At 43.3% G+C, this 19710-nt stretch overlaps 1 protein-coding gene across 1 annotated transcript; it reads left to right on the top strand.

The window, feature by feature from the left end:
• Nucleotides 1-3576: 3576 nt before the first annotated feature.
• Nucleotides 3577-18117, top strand: LOC114043855 (serine protease 27-like). The gene is made up of 6 exons (XM_027863077.1): nucleotides 3577-3766; nucleotides 8539-8565; nucleotides 9379-9541; nucleotides 15239-15510; nucleotides 16046-16215; nucleotides 17484-18117. Exons 1-6 carry the CDS (start codon nucleotides 3718-3720, stop codon nucleotides 17766-17768), a joined length of 966 nt encoding a protein of 321 aa, XP_027718878.1. The 5' UTR covers nucleotides 3577-3717; the 3' UTR covers nucleotides 17769-18117.
• Nucleotides 18118-19710: the final 1593 nt, after the last annotated feature.

Here is a 19710-nt window from a genome sequence, read left to right as displayed (position 1 = left end):
CAGAAGAGATCTCAGAAATCATCTACTCTAACTCCTTCAATTTACAGATAAGGAAACAGAGGTCCAGGCACAATAAATTACTTTCCCAAGGACCTATTTGTAAAAAAAAAATTATAACTGCCCTTTTTTGTTATGGCAAAGAATTGGAAATTGGGGGAATGCCCATCAATTGGGGAATGGCTGAATAAGTTATGGTATAAGATTGTGTGGAATACTAATGTGTTATAAGAAATAACAAGGGGTTAGATTCAGAAAAACCTGGGAAAACTAATATGAACTGATGCAAAATGAAGCGAGCAGAACCAGAAGAACACTGTACACAGTAACAGCAATGTCATAAGGATGATTAACTGTGAAAGACTTAGCAATTCTGGCCAAGACAATGATCTAAGACAATTTCAAAGGACCCATGATGAAAAATGTTATCCACATCCAGAGAGAGAACTGATGAACACTGAGCGTAGATTGAAGCATACTTTTTACTTTCTTTATTTTTCTTTTGTTTGTGTATGTATGTGTTTCTTTAGCAACACGGCTACTATGGCTTTGCATGACTTCACATATATAATTGATATCATGTTGCTTCCCTTTGGAATGTGTAGGGAAGGGGCAGGAGGGAGAGAGAGAATTTAGAACTCAAAAATTTTTAAATGAATGTTAAAAAAAAGTATGCGTAATTGGGAAGTATTTAATGAAATACACTTTTTAATTTAATTACGTTTCCAAGGCCACAAGGCAATAAGTAACAGAACCAGCATTCAAGCACCGTTCCACTGATTCCAAATGTAACGCTGTTTTTGTTTAAGTTGATCATCTAGTGGAATACCTTTATTTTTACATATGAGGAAACTGAGTCTCAGAGAGGGGAAAGGCTTTTACCAAAGTCACATACTAAGTGAATAAATGGTAGAACTGGGACTAGAATCTAGAGGTGAGAAAAGAGGAGAATGGTGAGGAAGCTTGCATTGGGTTAAAAGTGGGGGGAAAAGTAACAAATGAGCTAGAAAGATCAAGGATGAACTCAGTCATTAGTCTAGGCCAAGGACTTTAACATAGAGGCTGGAAGGGACAGAAAGGAAATTCCAGCAAATGGAGCTCTTAAGCTTTGTAAAGAAAAAGTCAGCAGAACTTCAGAGCTCATTTTAAAAAGATGGTCATAGGAAGTGGTTCACCATCTCTACTAAGAACAATAGACACTGGAACAGGCTGGAATGTGAGTTAGACCTCAGGCTGCACATCTTCCAGGGGCATGAGAGATGGGAACGGTGAGTGTTTCAGGTTGTAAGAAATAGGAATAAGAAATTAAGATGGTTGGACAATTGTGAGGAACACAGGGCAGAAAATGAAGAACTTTAAAAATGCAATATGCACTAATGAGAACCTCGAATGAGGAAGAGTTAATGATAATGAATCAGCAAAGAATCCTAATGCGGAGGGAGGAATAGGGAAAAACTGTTATGAAACTTTATTCCCTTAAATTAATTATTTTAAATGTAGCTGTTAAGCCACATAAGCAGCTTATGTACATATTGAATGTATGTATTGTATAATGTATATATTATAATTATACACATAAGTATAGTTATTTGTATTAATGTTTAATGTTAAATTTCCACTTGGATTGATTCTGTGATTTCACTGGAGTTCAATGGAAACTCTTAATGAAGAAAATCCCTCTGTCAATGTAAGTCCATTAGATGAACAGAGACTATCTTTTACTTCTTTTTTGTATCCTTAGCTTAATACACAGTCCCTGGCACCTATGAGATGCTTAATAAATGTTTACTTAACTGACTGACTGCAACTGAAAGTCTGAGAGTTGCCTAATAAAACATATAAATTTCAAAAAATTAGTGGGAAGATCTAATCGCAAGAAGGAAAGGAAAGAGAGAACGTGAGTGGCCAAGGAGGGAGGGTGGCAAATAAAGAGAAAGGGACTCTAACGGCTTCCTGCCTTCCTCTGTAGCCCCTGCCGTGCTTCTCCCCAATCCACAATCGGTATCTGTGCCCCATTGCCACTAGAGGTCACCCCATTTCCTTTCATCGGTGGGCTTCAGGTTAAGGAAAGTGGCTGAGTAAACCAGGCTTAGGTGTGTCCTGACCTCCTTCCTTCTGAGAATCTAAAACAGCGTTCATACTGCTCCTTCCTCCCAGTTTGATAGCCTTTGCGGCTTCCTTCACGGACCCCCACCCTCATCTTCCTTACCATGCTTTCCATCCCTACACCCAGATTTGTGCCACTCCAGGGCACAAATAAGCAGAGAAGTCAGAATTTTAGCATCACAGAATGTCAGAACTGGAAGTGGCCCTAAGTAGAATGTTGGAGCTAGAAAATTCCATAGATCAGAAAACAGAAAATGTTGGGCTAGAAGGTGCCTTCGAAATTAGAACAAAGAATGTTAAAATTCTATAAAACTGGAGAGGCCTTTAAAATACTGAACATAGAAGGTTAGAACTAGAAGGGATCTAAGAAAAGAAAGCACAGAATGCCAAAACTAATAGGGCTCTAAGAACACAGGCCATGAAATCTTAAATCTGAAAGCTATGTTAGAGCTTCAGGGCTGGTCACTTAACACTTAGTTGACATCGTACAAGTCGTTTAACATCTATTGACTTCAATTTGAGGGTGGCCTATGTGGCCTCCAGGTTCTTTCTAGCTCTAAATCTACGGTCTTGTAATTCTTCAAAAAGCCCTCAGAACATAGAATGTTGGATCCTAAATGGACCTTAGAGTCCAGAAATTTGAATTCAGAGAGGGAGAGAGGAAAGATGAAGGAGGGAGAAGGTGTGAGCCGGAGCATCGCTGTTAGGTTGAATGAACTTTATTTCTGGGAGAGGAGTGGGATCCAGAATAGAGAACGAGGTGGAATTAGGGAAGGTTCAAGGGCTGAGAGAATGAATGTGGTTAGGGACGGCCGACACCAGGAAACTCTAGACTTGACCCTGTGCTCAAAGACCCAGGAAGATGGGGAAAGAAAGGGGAGTTGCCTGTTCCAACGGAGTGGCTCCCATCCCTGACTCTTTTACGTCAAACCCATTCCCTAAATAACTTCCTCCCAAAAGTCTGTCCACTTCCACTCTCCAATTCTCATGTCTTCAGAGCCTGGGGAAGAGGGTCCCTCCCACCCAGAGACCAATAACCACAAAGGAATTGGGGCACTGCTGATCCAGGCCTTCCCAGAATCCAGACTTCCTTGTACACCCTTCTTAAACCCTGCCCATTCTGAGAAGGTTTCCTGTTCTTCAGTCCTCTGTCTTCCTCCTGGCTCCTCTGCTCAGGGACCCAAGTTGTCCACCTTCTCCAGAGTAACCAAGATGATCTCTGTAATCCCTAGTTATGCCTATTGTTCAGATTAGGAGAAAAAGGATATGGAAGTTCTAGGGTCAATCTATCGCAATGCATGGTCAGGGATGGCCAGGGGATTCTGGTTCTTAACCTAGAAGTTCAGGGGGTTCAGGAGGGCAGGGTCATTGAAATGTCACCTCCTCTTCAAGAGACTCCAGTTCCTGAAGGAGAGGCAATCGAGAGGGAACTGGGCAAACTGGTCGGGTAGCATTTCCAAGTAGGCAATCACCTCCCGGGATATAACCCCCTGCTTCATGGAACCTGGAAGCTCAGTGCTCCCCAAACCATTCTTGTCTCGCTGACCCAACCAGCCCAGAGCCCCTCTCTGAACCCAGGATTCCTATTCCCCCAGCTCCCTGAGACCAGAAGGCATGAGGCAGCTCCAAACCCTGGCCCTCTTCTTTCTCCTCCTTCAGTTTGGTGAGTCTTCAGAAGCTAGAGCCCAGACTATCTGGGTTTGGAGTGGGGGGCCAGGGTTGGGGGTGACAGGGAGAGTGTGACCTAAAGAAGGCAAGCTGGGGACTGAAGGACAATACACCTGGGTTCTATTTTCTTCACTTTTTCTCTCACCGTTTTTGGTCCCCACCTCCTTTTCCTTTTCTCTCCTCTCACATATTTCCTTGGTTTCTGTCTCATTCTCCCAATTCATTTCAGCATTTCTATGGGTCTCTGCCTCATCTTTTATCTCCAAGTTGATTTGTGTCTCCTCACTCCCTTCTGACTAGCTTTCTATCTCCAAGTTGATTTGTGTCTCCTCACTCTCTTCTGATTAGCTTTCTATCTTCCTTTCCTGTTTTCTCTCCTAGAATATGCCCAACTCTGTCTCTTTCTAGTGTCTCTCCATTCTTCTCCCCACCTAATAACATCCCCCCAACTCAGACTCCATGGCAGACAGTAGCCCCAGGGAGCGTAAGGGAACCCAAAGATTCCCACAGGAAAGTTTTCTCCATGGCTTTAGATAGTCCTGGATGATTTGGGTTTGTTTCTTGAGAATTTAAGGGTATCTCTGGGAATAGAGAACAAAATTCCTAGGTCTTGGAAAAAGAGAAGACTAAAGAAAGCCCCCCAGCAATGGAGATCTCTGAAGTCACACCTTATGAAATCTGAAGTCCTAAGATAATAATTCACAAGGATACATAATACCTTAAGGTTTACAACCCTGTGAAGTATGTAGTTCAAGTATTATTACCCCCATTTAAAAGATAAAGAAACTGAGGCTCAAAAATATTAAATAATTTGCCTACGGTCAAATACCTACTAAGTGTTAAAGGCAGGATTTCAATCTACGTCTCACCTATCTCTAAATTCATTGCTTTTTCTACTATACCACGCTAAATGACTCCCCTACCCCTTATCCAAGTCTTACATTGCTAAAATAAGGATTTAGTCACACGTGCTAAGGTAGATACAGGCCTGAGAGACACATAGCTTTACCTCCATCAAGTGCCATAGGCCAGGAGAGGAGGTAGTGGTGAGCTAGGAGAAGGCAAGATCACCATGACCTGGAGAAAACACCCTTACCCATCTGTCATCATTCCTGAAGGAGGGTGTGAAGGTGGCAAGAGTAGGACCCAAAGGGCTCACAAAGAAGGGAGAGGCTCTGGTCTGGGTTTCACCAGCCAGTATGCCAATTAGGACTGAGTAGCACTGGGGAGGGAATGGGTGGGGGACAGACCTACTAGGAGTAGATTTACTGGGAGAGTAAAGCTATATATTTAAATGCCTCTCCTTCATTTGGAAAGAGAAAGGAAGATAGGAGTCAAGAGTGAATTGGAGATGAGGAGAGGGGAGTAAGTAGGAGGCTGGAGGATGGGGTTGATTAGGATGCTGGGAGATGGAGATGAGTAGAAAGCTGAGGGGCTGCAGAGGAAGATGCAGCTGAGTAAAAGGTTTGGTTTAGGGGCTGAGGAGGATGGGAGAGGATGTATTTGAGTGGGAGAATAAGACTTATGAGTAGGAGGCTGAAAGAGCTGATTAAGTAGGAGGCTAGAGAATGCAGCCATGTAGGAGGGTAGGAGAAGGGCACCTAGAGGCAATATGGCAATGTGAAAAGAAAAGGAGATCTGGAATTAGATGACTTTGCATTCAAATTCTACCTCTGTCACTTATGATCAGCGTGACCTTCGACAAGTCTCTTCACCTCACTGACTCAATTTCCTCATTTGCAAAATAAGAGGTTAGATTAAATGGCCTTTATGGTCCCTTGTAGAACTAAATGTCTCCATATCCTTTACAATCTACAGTGCAAGGAAGGTGAGGAGGGTTAGGAGCTTAGATGTTGCAGCTGGAAAGCTGGCTTCCAGCTTAAGCTCTGAGGATATTGTGGTCACAAAAAGTGTAGGAGGAGGGTGGGATGCCAGCCTTCTCCCCTGTTTCCAAATCTCAAGCTAATTAGGGTCAGATAGGGTTACCCTGATCAGACCAGCTCAGAGGGTGAGGGATCACTAGGGAACTGAAAGACAGGACCAGGAGTCAGGACTCCTGGGCTGGTGGGAGGTCAGCCAAACATCTAAAGAGACACTCCTTTCCTGATTTTGCCTTCCCTTCCCTTGGGTGCTCTTTGCCCTGAAAATTGTGCTGCATTCCACCGGCTAACACGCCCCACTCTGGAAGCAGCTGCATTTCCCTGTCCCTGTGTCACCTCCCTGGGATGGGCCTTGGCCATTTCAGGCTGCAGATGAAGACTGGGGTTCAGTTTCATCATCTTGTGACTGCTGGAAGATGTGGGGGATACATGCTCTCTTGAGTGGCTCTAGGAAAATCTGCTTTGGAAATTGTGCTGTCTCTTTGTCCTGCTCTGGTACTGGGACCCCAGAATCCTGTCCCCAGCCTCTCCTCCTCGTCTAGTACCCAGGCCTTCCCCTTAGCCCCTGGCTCTTTTTATTTGGACCTATTGTTGCAATGATAATTGCTTTCCTTGGAGATAAATGACCACACACCTTTTACAATCATAATGACAGATAATTAGGTGTGTTTGCTCCTGATATTATTGGGTAATTACTGTTATTACCAATAAGGGCAAAGAACAGTGAAATTCTCCTCTTAAAACCAAAGGCCATTGAGCCTAGGGGAGGGGCTTTAGTCTGAGAGACAAGAATTCTGGGGTGACTTGGTGTCTAAAGTACAGTTCCCTCTTATCACCCCCCCAAAACCTCACATACACACAAACTGACCAAGAGCAAGAGTTCCTATTCCCTCTGCCCTTAGCTCTCTCTCTCTCTCTCTCTCTCTCTCTGTCTCTCTCTCTCTCTCCCTCCCCCCTCCCTCCTCCTCCTCCTCTTCCTCCTCCTCTATCTCTGTCTGTCCCCTCACCCCACCCCTTCTCACTTCTGTCTCTTTTTCTGAGTGTGTGTCAGCATTTTCCCATTTCCTGTCTCTAGGTTCCAATTCTTCCTCTTCTCTGAGTTTTCTCCATCTCTAGCTATATTGTAAACCTCCATCTATCTCATTCCTTTCCCTGAACTTTGTCCCCCAACATAAGACAGGCAACTACTTCAAGCCCAGAGCCCTGTAGCAGGGGGCTGTCTTTTGCCTTTTGCAAAAGAGCTGAGTGGGCAAATTTCATATTTGCTGCCTTTCTACCTTCCTTTATCTTCCCTCTCACTGCTCTCCCAGGACCTCCATGTTGCTCCCCAGCGCTCTCAAAGCACCTCAAATAGCACCTCACTCAGCCATGCCTCTCTTCCACTGTCCTAGGCTTTAAAATTACCTCTCTTCCCTACTCCTTTCCCCAGTTAAAGTTCCCAGTTTGTTGACATGGCTATCTTAGCTAGACATCAGTCTATCAATCTCACACTAAATAATGGACATTAATCTGTGAGTGTAACTCAATTTTAAGAGAGGAGTTTGCTAACCCAAATGAATTAGCATAATGTATATGGAAAGACATTTTTCAGCATAAGGTGCAGGGGCTCCCTGGGACCACTGCCCACTCAGGGCTAACCCCATGGGTCACTTCCAGTCCCATATCTACTCTCTTATATGTCAGAAAAACTAGAGGTCAGCATTTCTGAAAGGTTGCAAATTCTTTCCTACATTTAAATATTTCATTTTTTACCCTTGCCTATCTTCCTATTTATTCCTTTTTGGTAACTTCTTGGCCCATCCAATCTCCTCATCACTGTCCCCTTTCCCTTTGCCTCTTCTTTTTCTGTTCTCTGTCCCCTCCTGTATTCTTATCTTTCCTCCATTCCCTAGTGCCTCAATTTCCCCATTCTGATAATGGAATGTGTGTCTGGAGGTCCCCCAAAAAAGATCTAGTGGCATCCTAACTGTCCCAGCCCCATACATTGAATTAATTATCTAATTATACAAATAAGCTCCAATCATGGGCCTGTCCATTTCCTGCTGAGGCTGTTCCTCAGCTCCATCTGGTTGGTTTTATTTGAATGTTCAAGTCTGAAGATCTAGGGTCACTAGCAACAAATCCACCCATAGGTGCTGGGAATCGAGCAAGGTCTAAAGGAAATGATGAGGGCTGGGAAATTCTTCAGACTTCATAGCTGGAAGGGTCTTCCAAAGGTCATTTTAAACTTCTTTGTCCCTTAGGGAGTTCAGACCTGGGGAAGAGGGGAGATTGGAAGTAAATAACAGCTCATTCATTTATAGTGCTTTAGAGATTACTAAACCCTTTACTCACAACAACTTTTTGAAGTAGGTAGTACGGGAAATTATAACTCCTATTTTACATAAGAGGAAATGTCCCAGAGAGATGAAATCATGTACCATGTCCACACAGCTGGTAAATGGTAGCGCTGTGATTTGAAAACTGGACTTTGGACTCCAATTCTAAGTTCTTTCTGAACACCACATTATATCTCCCTTATTCATTCAATCAAATATCCAGTCAACATTTCTGGAGACCTTTTGTGCCTAATGCTTTAACTATGTTGTTTCTCATTGTCAGGCCTATAACTCTTTACTAGCAAGTTATCAGAGCCTTGAGAGACTGTTGAGGGTAGAGATGATAATCCTGTATGGTTAAGGTTAGCCCGAGTGCCAGGAGGAATACCTTTAAACCATATAGGCTCTAAGCCTGGTGGTTGGAGAATAGGAGTGGGGCACACGGCAACCAAAGATGAGAGGGTAAGAGAATGTCTGAAGACTGGAGAGAATTTTTTCAGTCTGGGGATGTAGGAGAACTTCAGTGGCAATGGCTGTTGACACTCCATCCTTGTATCTTTATCTTACAGGAACAAAGGAGGCAGAGTCAACTACAGGTGAGTGTCTGAGGCCCTACCAATGGAGTTGGGAAGGAAATAGTGTTCTAGAGTCTCAGAGTATGGACTAAGCAGATAATCTTTACAGACATGAGAAGGTTTCTATCTCATGAGAACTAGAAAACTGGAAACTTTCAGGGAGCATACTTGCTGTCTTTGCATATTTTATGCAGGAATAGTATGGTGAATTTGGCATGAATTCGACTTGATATGCTTTACTCCCAGAGTTCAGGAAAAGAGTAAGTGGGTATAAGTTAGAAGAAGGCAGATTTCTAATCAACATGAGGAGGAACTCAATAACAATTGGATCTGTACCACATTGGAATGGGTTACTTTGGGAGGTGATTAATTCCCCAACAATGGAGCTGTTTGAATGAAGGCTCCATAATCATTTATCGAGGATGTTGTCAAGGGGATGCCTGCTTCACATTGATGTTAGACTAGATGACATTGCTACTTAAGGATTCTGTTTCCATACCTTTTATAATATGAGGCAGATATGGCTTCCCAAAGAGAATTAGGCATACCAGAGAAATCCTGACAGGCAAAAATAGCTAGTCAAGAAGAGATCAGAGAGGATACAAGAGCAGTTACTGAGGTCCCAAGAATAGATGAGGAAAAATGAATCGCAAAGGTGAGGGAAACTATAGGCCAAAGAAAAGAAGACAGAAAGGAGAAAAACTTATGAAGTCAATTCCAGCTCTAACCTACTACGACTCCAAAAATAATAGTTCATGTTTACAGTGGGAGAGACATGCCCTCCACAGGGCAGCAACAGCAACATCTACTTTTTTATTCTCCTCTGCTTCCCAGCTTGTGGTCAGCCCCGAATGCTGAACCGAATGGTAGGAGGCCAGAATGCCCAAGAGGGGGAATGGCCCTGGCAGGTCAGTATCCAGAGGAATGGGACCCACTTCTGTGGAGGAAGCCTCATAACGGATCAGTGGGTCATGACAGCAGCTCATTGCTTCTCTAAGTAAGTCCCACATGCCTACAGTCCAAACTGCCCCTATACCTTTGGATTTTCCCTGTCTCTAGGCTTCTGTTCATTTCAGCACCATGGACAGCCTTCTGCCCGCTACAATCCCTACTAGCCCCACTTTCCCCTCATTCTCTAGCACCATAGACAGCAACACAATGCCTGGTCTTAGCCAGACCTATCCTATCTATTCATCAACACAGATAAATCTCCTAGGTTCTTTGGTATTTACTACACTCTTTGACATAAAATAGACAAACAATGACTGGTAGAGACTTGATAACACAAGGATGCAAATTAATATCTACTGATTCCAAGTTTAGGGTTCTTTCCACTATATTGTGCTGTGTATGATGCCATCTCACAATTCTTAACTCTTTATTATCACAAAGCAATTTCCTCACAAAAACACTGTGAGGTAGGAAGTGCTTCAATTATTATTATTATTCCCATTTCATGGTAGCAGAAACAAAGGCTCAGAGAAATAAAGTGACTTTGACCCAAGTCTCCTGACAGTTCAGTGTTTTTTCCACTAGGCCAAATTTCCTCACTTAGTTTAATACAGGCCAGAGAAGCCCTGCACCACTGAGCAGATACAACCAGGGGCATCCTTTGGGTATGAGTTCTCCATGAGAGAGAACCCTCATCATGTTTTGAGAACCCATCCCAGTGCCTCATTGCTTTCGCAGATGAATTTTCTTTACATTGAAATTCAATTTATCAAATTTTCCTGAGCAGAGTTTACATGGCTAACTAAATACAATGCATTATTATGGAGGCTGGGAGGGAATGAAATGACTAAGAAACAATCCTGTCTTAAGGCTCCTTACAGCCTAGGAGAGGGAATTAAATACATAAAAATAACAATAAATACATAAAAATAACAGAAGACTGTGAGAAAGACCAAAAGAGAGGTATGAACAAATGCTTTGGGAGTTCACAGAATGAAATGATCACATCTGCTTGGGAGAGGCATCATGATTTAATGGTAAGCACATTAAATCAGGAATTAAAGGACTTGGGTTTGCACATCAGTTCTGCCACCAACTAATTTTGTAACTTTGGGACAATGACTTCATTTTTCTGTACCTCAGATCCCTCCTCTATAAAAATGAAAGCTAAAAACTAGATAATTTCAACTAGATGATTTCTAGGATCCTTTCTGCTCTCTCTCTCTCTCTCTCTCTCTCTCTCTGTATGTATGTAGAAGTGAACCTAAGACCTCAAGTTCAACTCCCTCATTTTTACAGATGAGGAAACCAAGGTCATGACTTGCCAAGGGTCACATTCCTAGTGAGGAAGATTTCTTGCCAATAATGGCTTTAGAGTTAGGCCTTAAAGGGTCACACACAGACACACACACACACACACACACACACACACAGACACACACTGGGCAGGTACAATTGCAGTATCTGCCATTATCTGTAGGTCTGTTCTCAGGGGAGGATGTTGAAGCTAGTCATTTGGTCTCTGTGTTCATGCATGCTTGCTTGCTTTCTAAGGCTGTCCCAGTCCCTCAAGCAGTTCCCTAAACCAGCTCCTGTTGCTCCTTCTCATCCTATTCTGACTCTTCCTAAATTCTGTCCCTTTTTGTTTCCCCCTCTTCTGATGCTCTTTGCCACATTATGGAGCCTTCTGGTGAACATTTCTCCTGTACTCTGTGGCTTTGCCTATTCCTTTCAAAGATTCTCAGTACCACGGACATCTCCCTGTGGCCAGCCCTCATTCCATTTTCAAAACCAGACACCTCTTTCTATCTGATTCTCATAAAAGGTTCTTAATAAGATTTATAGCTGAAAGGGTTACAGTTCACCTAAGCCAGCCTCTTCATTTTATAGATGAGGAAAGAGTCAAGCAAAAATGGGAAATAGTGTTAACTCACATTTCTATAATGATTTAAAGATTACAAAGCACTTTCTCCATTTAAAGGAGAAAATTAGGGTCTGGGAAGGTAAACTGGTTCTTAGTAAATATTAGGGTCTAAATTGGAGCCTAGCCCTTGTATCTTCAAATGCACTGCACCACACCGAAAACAAACTGGAATCTCTTCCACATTCTACACTCTCAGGTGCTCAGGATATTTGTGCTATCTCCTGGATGCCTACTATGCCTACACATACATGTATGGTACTTAATCTGCCCCAGGAGACCACAATCATAGAAATTGGAGAGAATCCCAATTTCTATGAACCACATAGAACTACAGAGTTTCAGAGCTTGAAGGGATCTGTTTCCTCATCTGAAAAATAAGGGGGTTGGATTAGATGACCTCTGAGGATTAGAAAGATAAGGGTCACATAGTGAATTAGTGGCAAAGCTGAAATGTTCATTTAGATGCCCAATCCAGAGCTCTTTCTAGTGCACTACCCCTGGATGCTTTGTGTTCCTAAATTCTCTCTCTCCCTCATTCTCCTCAAGAAACGAATGTCACATTAAGTTGAGAGTAATTGATAAACTCTCTTACAGTTGTCTTCATTATAAATGAATCCTCAGAGAGGAATTTTTGTAAAGCAAAAGACTGACTCTAAAGGTGGAATTTTAGGCATAATTATGAGACAAAGGGAAGATGTTTTTGGAATCACATCTCATGGGTAACAACCTGCCCCACTATCAGTGTGATGCAATGGAATTAAGCATGGGACTGAAAAGGAGCCATCCTGGGTTCTAGTCTCAACCTCACTCTGGGACCTTGTTTTTGAAACTCTCTTTCCCTCTCTGGGATTCAGGATCCAACCTTGAACAAGGAGGACACTGGGCTACCACAACTCTGACAAACTGTGAACTTAAGAATGAAAGTAGAGTAAACAGTGATGTAGTACAAAAGAGTGCTGGATTTGTAATCAGAGAACCAACAAGAAAGAATTTATTGTTAAAGTAGGAATGATGGGAACCTTGAGGGGAAATGACCCTTCTGTCTCAGAAATCATGATAGAGGTGGTAAGGAAAGCCAGGTATAATCTGACATGTACCAAAAATCAAAGAGCAAATTTCAAAGGACTCAATGAAAGATTAAGTAGGACGCCATGGCCTAAAATTCTAGATAGAAAGTCCCTCCAGAAGGAATAGGAGGCTCTCACAAATAAAATTATGAGAATTATTTCTCATAATTTCAGAAACAATTCCAATGAGGAAGAAAAGAGACAGTTTTTGAAAAGGATTTATAGGGATTAATCCACGAGGAATTAATCAGCTAATTTAGATTTTAAAGAGAAATGTTATACTGAAGGCAGAAGCAATGGATAAAATAGGGTGAATACAAAAGTGGCACAATCCTATAAGAATGGTGTCAGAAGGGCTAAAATTCGGAATGAGTAATTAAAATTAAGATAACAAAAATAGTCTGGTTTTAAAAGTTATTTGAAAACAAACAGGCGGATCAAAGAAGAGGTAGGACCACTGTTTGAGTAAGGTGATGATAATGTATAATAGAGGGAAGATAGAACTACTCAATTCTTATTTTGTGTGGGGTTTCTCTGACAAATAGAACATTACTTGTACTGGAAAGAACTGAAACTAGCTAATAGGGCCAGAACCTACAGATAACAAAGAAGTTAGTAAGAGAGTAGATAGCTACTTTGAGCTTGTTACCAAGTCCATATGGATTATAATCCAGGACTTTAAAGGATTAGCAAATGTGACCGCTAAACCTCTCCATGATCTCTGAAAAGTGGTAGAGAATAGGTGAAATACCACAGGACTGCAGAAGAAAAATACTGTCTTAATTTTTCAAAAACAAGAGTGTATCTTGAAATCTATGCACCATACAACTTGACTTTGATTCCTGACAAAATTTTGGGACTCATTATTAAAGGGATTTTTCGTGAACAACTAGAAGAAAAAGTAATGATCACAAAGAACAGCATGGCTTTACTAAAAATGCCCGATGAACCTAATTTTCTTTTCATTTTTTGGTTTGTTTCTGACAATGTTGCTAGATTGGTACATTCTCTAAACTTCAGCAAAGAATTTGGCAAAGATTCTCATGCTATCATTGCGGACAAGGTAGAGAGGTATAAGCTAGATGACAGCTGAATTAGGTGAATGTGAAAATAATTTAATGTCTAACAGAAGTCATTAATGGTTCAGTGCCAACTTGAAAGGAGGACTCCATTGGTACGTAGCAGGTACTTAATGTTTGCTGATGGATTGTTTCATAGAGTATCCTGTGCTATTTGATATTTTTATCGATAACTTGGATGAAGGCATACATAGCTTGGTTATTCTATTTGTAAATGATGCAAACTGGGAGGGATTGCTAGCATGGAGAATGACAGATTCTGGATGCAAAAATGTTCTCGGCAAGCTAGAAGAACAGGAAAAATCTCATCAAATAAAATTTAATACGGCTCAATATAGAGTCTTGAGTTCAAAAAAATCAACTTTGGGGCAGCTAGGTGCATGGTGGATAGAGCACCGGCCCTGAAGTCAGGAGGACCTGAGTTCAAATCCGGCTTCAGACGAAACACTTGACACTACTTGTGTGACCCTGGACAAGTCACTTAACCCCAATTACCTAAAAATAAAATTTTAAAAAATCCACTTCACAAGTACAGCATAAGGAAGGCATGGAAAACAAAAATATAGATATGGGGGGTCTTAGTGAATTGCAAGTTTAATGTGAATTAAAAGTGGACTAAGGCAGCCTAAAAAGTTAACAAAATGTTAAACTGTATTAAGAGAGGGAGAGCGTACAGGACAATGAAGGTCATGGTCACACTATCCCCAGTTTTGGTCAGACCACCCCTGGGGATTGGGTTACTTCTAGACATCTCATTTTAAGATGTATACTGATAATCTAGAAAACACCTAGAGGACAACCTAGACAGTGAGGGGCCTCAAGAATCTTCTGAAGTAACTGAGAATACTAATTCTGGAGACAAGAAAATTTGGAGGAGATATGGTAGCCATCTTCAGGTGTTTGAAGAACTCTCGTGGAGAAAAGAGATTAATCTTGTTCTGCTTGATTCCAGAGGGCAGAGGGGTAGATTAAGGTTTGATGAAACAATTTTGAAGCATTAGAGTTGCCCAAAAGTACAACAGGATGCCTCAGAAGATAATGGGTTGCTACTCAGTTGAAGTCTTCAGTTGCGAGTAGATGTCTTTTTGGAATGTTTGCATAAGTGTTACTCAGTCAGGTATAATTTGCACTCTGTTTCCTTCCAATTCTGAATTCTGTAATTCTATTACCTCTGTTTTAATACCAGCTCTTCTCTAAGGGTGGCAGTGTGACATAGTAGAAAAAAAGGCTGAACATAGAATCACAGAGCTCAAGTTCAAATCTCAGCCTTAGCCATTTACCTCTTGTGCAGCCCAGATCAAGTTGCCTAACATCTTCTGAGCTTGTTTTCCCATGTGCAAAATGATGGGGATGGACTATCAGGGCTTCTTAAACTGTGGGTCACATATGGGTCATGAAAAATTTGACAACAGTAAAAAGGTTTCTGAACATGTGACAACCAAAAACTAATTAAAAATCAAACGTGTCTGACCTCAAACAATTCACTTAATTTTTCTGGGCTTGTTTTTCTATAAAATGAAGGGATAGCTTAAATGATTTCTAAGATCCCCTCTAGCTGTAACCTGTGATTGTCCTACATAGTCCTTCTTTCCCTTTTCCTATATGACTGTTCACTATCAGGATGAGCCTTCTTGTTACTTACTGTTCATTTTGTCTTTTTCTTCCTCTATCAGTACCTCGGAAACTTTCCTGTACAAGGTTCTACTAGGGGCCCAGCAGTTGGTGAATCCTGGGCCTCATGCCATGTATGCTCGAGTAAAGAGGGTGGAAAGCAATCCCCAGTATCAGGGCATGGCCTCTAGTGCTGACGTGGCCCTGGTCCAGCTGGAGGCTCCAGTGACCTTCACTGACCACATCCTGCCTGTGTGCATTCCCAGCCCTGAGGTCAAGTTTGAGGCAGGGATGAACTGTTGGGTCACAGGCTGGGGCAGTCCCAGCGAGCAAGGTAAACTGAGGGAAAAGGCAGATCGGGATTTTTCAAGGAAACTAAAGGTCCTAGGGAGAGAATTAGAGCCAGAAAGAGAATGGGGTACCTGCAGTCAAATATTTTGAGGCAGGGAGGGGAAAAAGCATAAAAAGCATCAAGAAATTAAAAGATGCTTTCCAAGTTCTGACTTCTGTGCCTACCTTGGCATTCCACTGGGGAAGAAGTATCTGTCAGAGGCCCACAAGCTAAATGGTAGTGAGATTGCAGCAGTCTCATTAATAGCTTGAAGACAGGATTGTAGGATGCATGAACAACAAAGATACACAATATCTGAGACAATCTTCCAAATTAATCTCCCTTCTCTCCTACCCCACATTTTAAATGAGATGAGAATTTGGAAAAGGAGGGCACTAGGATGATGAAAGAGTTGGGGAAAACAGAAGAGAAAAAGGTAGCTAATAATCATTAGTGGTGAAGTCATGTTCTTGTTCTGGGGACCAGGTGTGTGATGTTATGGGGAAAACTCAAAGTACTGGGGTCTCCCTCCCTCTAGATAACCTGCCCAGCCCCCAAATTCTACAGAAGTTGGCAGTGCCCATCATTGACAGACACAAGTGCAACATCCTCTATAACAAGGACTCAGAGCATGGAGTGCTACCCAAAACCATCCAAGACGACATGTTGTGTGCTGGTTACGCAGAGGGGAAGAAAGATGCCTGCAAGGTATGTCCCTATTCCAGGGGCTTGCCCCCGGGCCAGAGGTTGACGACAGAGCTCCTGGGAGGGTGGAAGTTTAGGCCCTCGGTTCCTAACACAGAACAAGCCCTGTGTGCAGATTTTTGAGTTAATCAAGGTAGTGAAGTAAAGAGGTTTGAGTCGGGTGTCAGGGAATCTTGGTGTGAGGCTTGATTAGGCCAATGAATTACTGTGTAACACTGTCCAAGTGACTCCCCTTTTATTTCTACCTGTTATCTCTAAAATGGGGAGGCTGAAATAAAGAACGACACCAAGGTTGTAAACCTGGGTGACCTTTAAACTGGTAAAGGACACTTGATAGCGTCCTTTAAAGAAATAGGGCAGTTCTGAAGAAGGGTAGATTTAAAGTAAAAGAATGAGTTCTGATTTGGATGCATTGAACTCAGAAGATCTAATATGCAGTTGACGATGATTTAGCTGTGTGGGTTGTACAACTACTAAGCATCTGAGACAGAAGTCCAAATTGGGTTTCCTTGACCTCAAATCTCTGGATAAATCTAGTCCTGGGCTTTGGGGAGTGCCAGTCTGGTGGGAGACACAGGACACATACACACACATTACACACAGGTGACACAGACATATACCAGTGCAGATTGTACAGAAATAGGGAATATTTTCAATTGGGATGGATGACAAAAGCTTGGTGGGTTTAGGAAGGCTTCCTGAAGTACATGCTTTGAAGCCTTAAGGGCTTCAAGCCTTTTTGGAAGGTTGGTAGGAAGGACAGAGGGGAATGGAGGAGGCCACGGTAGGATGGAAAAGAGAGAAGGGGAGGAAGAAAGGAAGAGAAAAGAGAAGGCAGTGAAAGAAGGAAGGAGAACAAAGGGGAAGAGAGGTAAGGAAGGAAAAGAATGGAGATGACAGGAGAGAGAAAAAAAGATAGAGATGAGCTCAGAGGCAGAAAAGACTGGGTCGTGATACCAGTTTGGGATTGGAAGCAGATGGCTCAGTGGAATGAGGGCACTGGGCCTGAAGTTAGGAAGACCTGAGTTCAAATGCGGCCTCAAACACTTCCTAGCTGTGTGACCCTAGGCAACTCACTTAACCCTGTGTGCCTCGGTTTCCTGAACTGAGTGCGGATAACAGCATCTACCTTGAAGGGCTGTTGTGAAGAACAAATGCGGTATTTGTAAAAAGTGCTTAGCACAGTGGCTAGTACATAGTAGGTGCTATATAAATGCTTCTTCCCTTCCCCTTGGGGGATGCTTAACCATGAGTTTTGCTTCCTGCTACAGGGTGACTCCGGGGGACCCCTGGTCTGCCACATTGGTGACTCTTGGCTCCAGGCTGGAGTGATCAGCTGGGGAGAAGGCTGTGCCCGCCGCAACCGGCCAGGAGTCTACATCCGAGTGGCTTCCCATCACGCCTGGCTCCACAGGATCATCCCAGAACTGCAGTTCAAGTCTGGCTCTGACAGGAAGAGGGGGCCCCGGGGCCAACAGACCTCCAAACTAAATTTTGCTCCTGGCTTGGCCGCCCATACCCTGCTCCTCGGCCTCACTGTTCTGCTCACCTTTTGAGCCGAACCAGACCCACCTGGGCCAAGGCAGAGGCCTGAGGATTAGAGGCTCTGGCCACTCGATTGCCTGTCCGTGCTTGGCCCGCCCTGTTAGCCCACGGGAATGTGAACTGAAAGGGAATCTGCCTGGAAACTTCAGAGCCCAGACACTGGAGCTAGTGAAAAGGAGGATCCCACTGCTATTCTACTGGGAGCATGCTCCCTTAAGGGCAGGCTGGCACTGCAGGGAGTAGCCAGGGTACCATCTTCCCTTCACAAGTCAACACTGTATATTTGTAAATATCCCTTCTGTTCTTCATAAGCCTATTTTTATTATATTCGCCCATTAATAAAGCCCACATTCTCCATTCCTGGATGCCTCAGCTTGCAGTGGACAGGACATCTTGGATGTGGGGAGGGGATCGACAGGGCAAGAATGCACTTGGTGCTACTGGAAGGGGTCCTATGTGACGCAGGATGATCTAGGTGAAAACTGAAGCAACTGCAGTAGGAAAGGGTGAGGGAGGTATTGCAGAAGCAGTACCATACTTAGGGAGCCTGAAGATTTGGGAGAGGCCAATCTCTGCTACTGACTAGGTGTGTGACTGTGGACAAAACATTTCATCCCTCTGTGCCTCAATTTCATCATCTGTAACATGGGAATAATACACTCGCGCAGGTCAGTTGTGAGGAAAAGTGCTTCATAAACTTTAAAGCACCACAGAAATGTGAATTATTATTTTTATTATTACTATCAGTTGGAGGAGGACCCCCAGGGTCTGAACAGAAGAGGGAGGAATTGGAGAAGTGTCAGGAGCCCTGGATCCTGGGAAGCACAGGGCCTAGGAGCTAGAAAACAAGACTCTTGGTTTCTGAAGGGATTGTAGATGTCTAATAGCCTCCAAAAGTCAGAGGCCCCAAATTTAAGGGTGATTCAGTGGCAAGCCAAGTTGTCAACAGCAGGTCACCTGGGAATTTCCCTCCAGGGAGGGAGGAACCAGGAAGAGTCCTAGGTGGTGGCAGAAACAGAAGAGGGCTGGGGCCCTCCAGCAAACAAGAGGCTCTGGGGTGGGACCTAGGAGGATTTGAACTACAGGCCTCAGTTCTCCCAAAAGTAAAGTAGAGTTGCAATCTCTAAGGGCCTTCCAGCACCCACAAAATCTAATTGTGAACTTTTGGTCACAGGGCATTCAGGGAATGGGAAGTGGCACCAATGGGGGAATCTGTGGGTGTGGAGAATGCTGAAGTCAAACTTGGCCAACATCACAACCCCACTCTAATTAATGACCCTTTGGCCCACTGCCATGCTTTTCTGGGGTTTCCCCAGAAGACAAAGCGCAATGGCTAGAGCCTTTTGGCACTTTTGCAGGAAAGAAAAGAAAAAGCAAGCTCTGTTTCTTTACCACCCCATCTTGCAAAGCCTAGAATCCTTCCCTCCCCCACCCCCCAAATTCTGCCTAGTCAACTTCACGACTTCTAATCCGCGAACAGCTGCCACGATAAGCAATCCGACTGGTGCAGCCTGGCCCTAGAGTGTAAGACTAGGGTCAATGGTGAAAGGTGTGTGCAGTTAACAATTAGAGCCCTCCCACAACAGAATGGGCTACCTCAGGCATCCACAGCTTTACTGACTCCCAGGTTCCTGTTTTTCCCCATTCCCTACACTATCTGGAAAGGACCTTTGAAGTTATCTCATCCAACCGCCAAACTGAACGGATGATGAACAGGCCCTTGGAGATGTGGTGACTTGCTTCTATCTTGGCTCCCAAGCCCTGTCAATTCTACCTCCATACACCCCCCATGCCTGCGGTACGACAGCTTAGAGCTTCACCTCTTTCTTGCCTGTATAACTGTGACAGCCTCCTTTCCCAGCTGGACGTTCTCTCCAAATTTCAATACTCTTCCCAGACACATCCTTTGTATTACTCACATCCTATACTCTATGCCGGTTCTAGGTTTACATT

Source organism: Vombatus ursinus, unplaced genomic scaffold, assembly GCF_900497805.2.
Source record: "Vombatus ursinus unplaced genomic scaffold, bare-nosed wombat genome assembly UNPS02014770.1, whole genome shotgun sequence".
NCBI lineage: Eukaryota > Metazoa > Chordata > Mammalia > Diprotodontia > Vombatidae > Vombatus > Vombatus ursinus.
Note: the sequence above shows the minus strand (reverse complement) of the source record. Positions and strands in the feature narration are given on the sequence as shown.

Bases quoted from the DNA above. Each gene is read 5' to 3' on its own strand.
- LOC114043855 (XM_027863077.1), top strand. From the start codon at position 3,718: ATGAGGCAGCTCCAAACCCTGGCCCTCTTCTTTCTCCTCCTTCAGTTT. The intron at 15,511-16,045 runs GTAAACTGAGGG...CCCTCCCTCTAG, and splicing joins GGGCAGTCCCAGCGAGCAAG to ATAACCTGCCCAGCCCCCAA. The intron at 16,216-17,483 runs GTATGTCCCTAT...TTCCTGCTACAG, and splicing joins GGAAGAAAGATGCCTGCAAG to GGTGACTCCGGGGGACCCCT.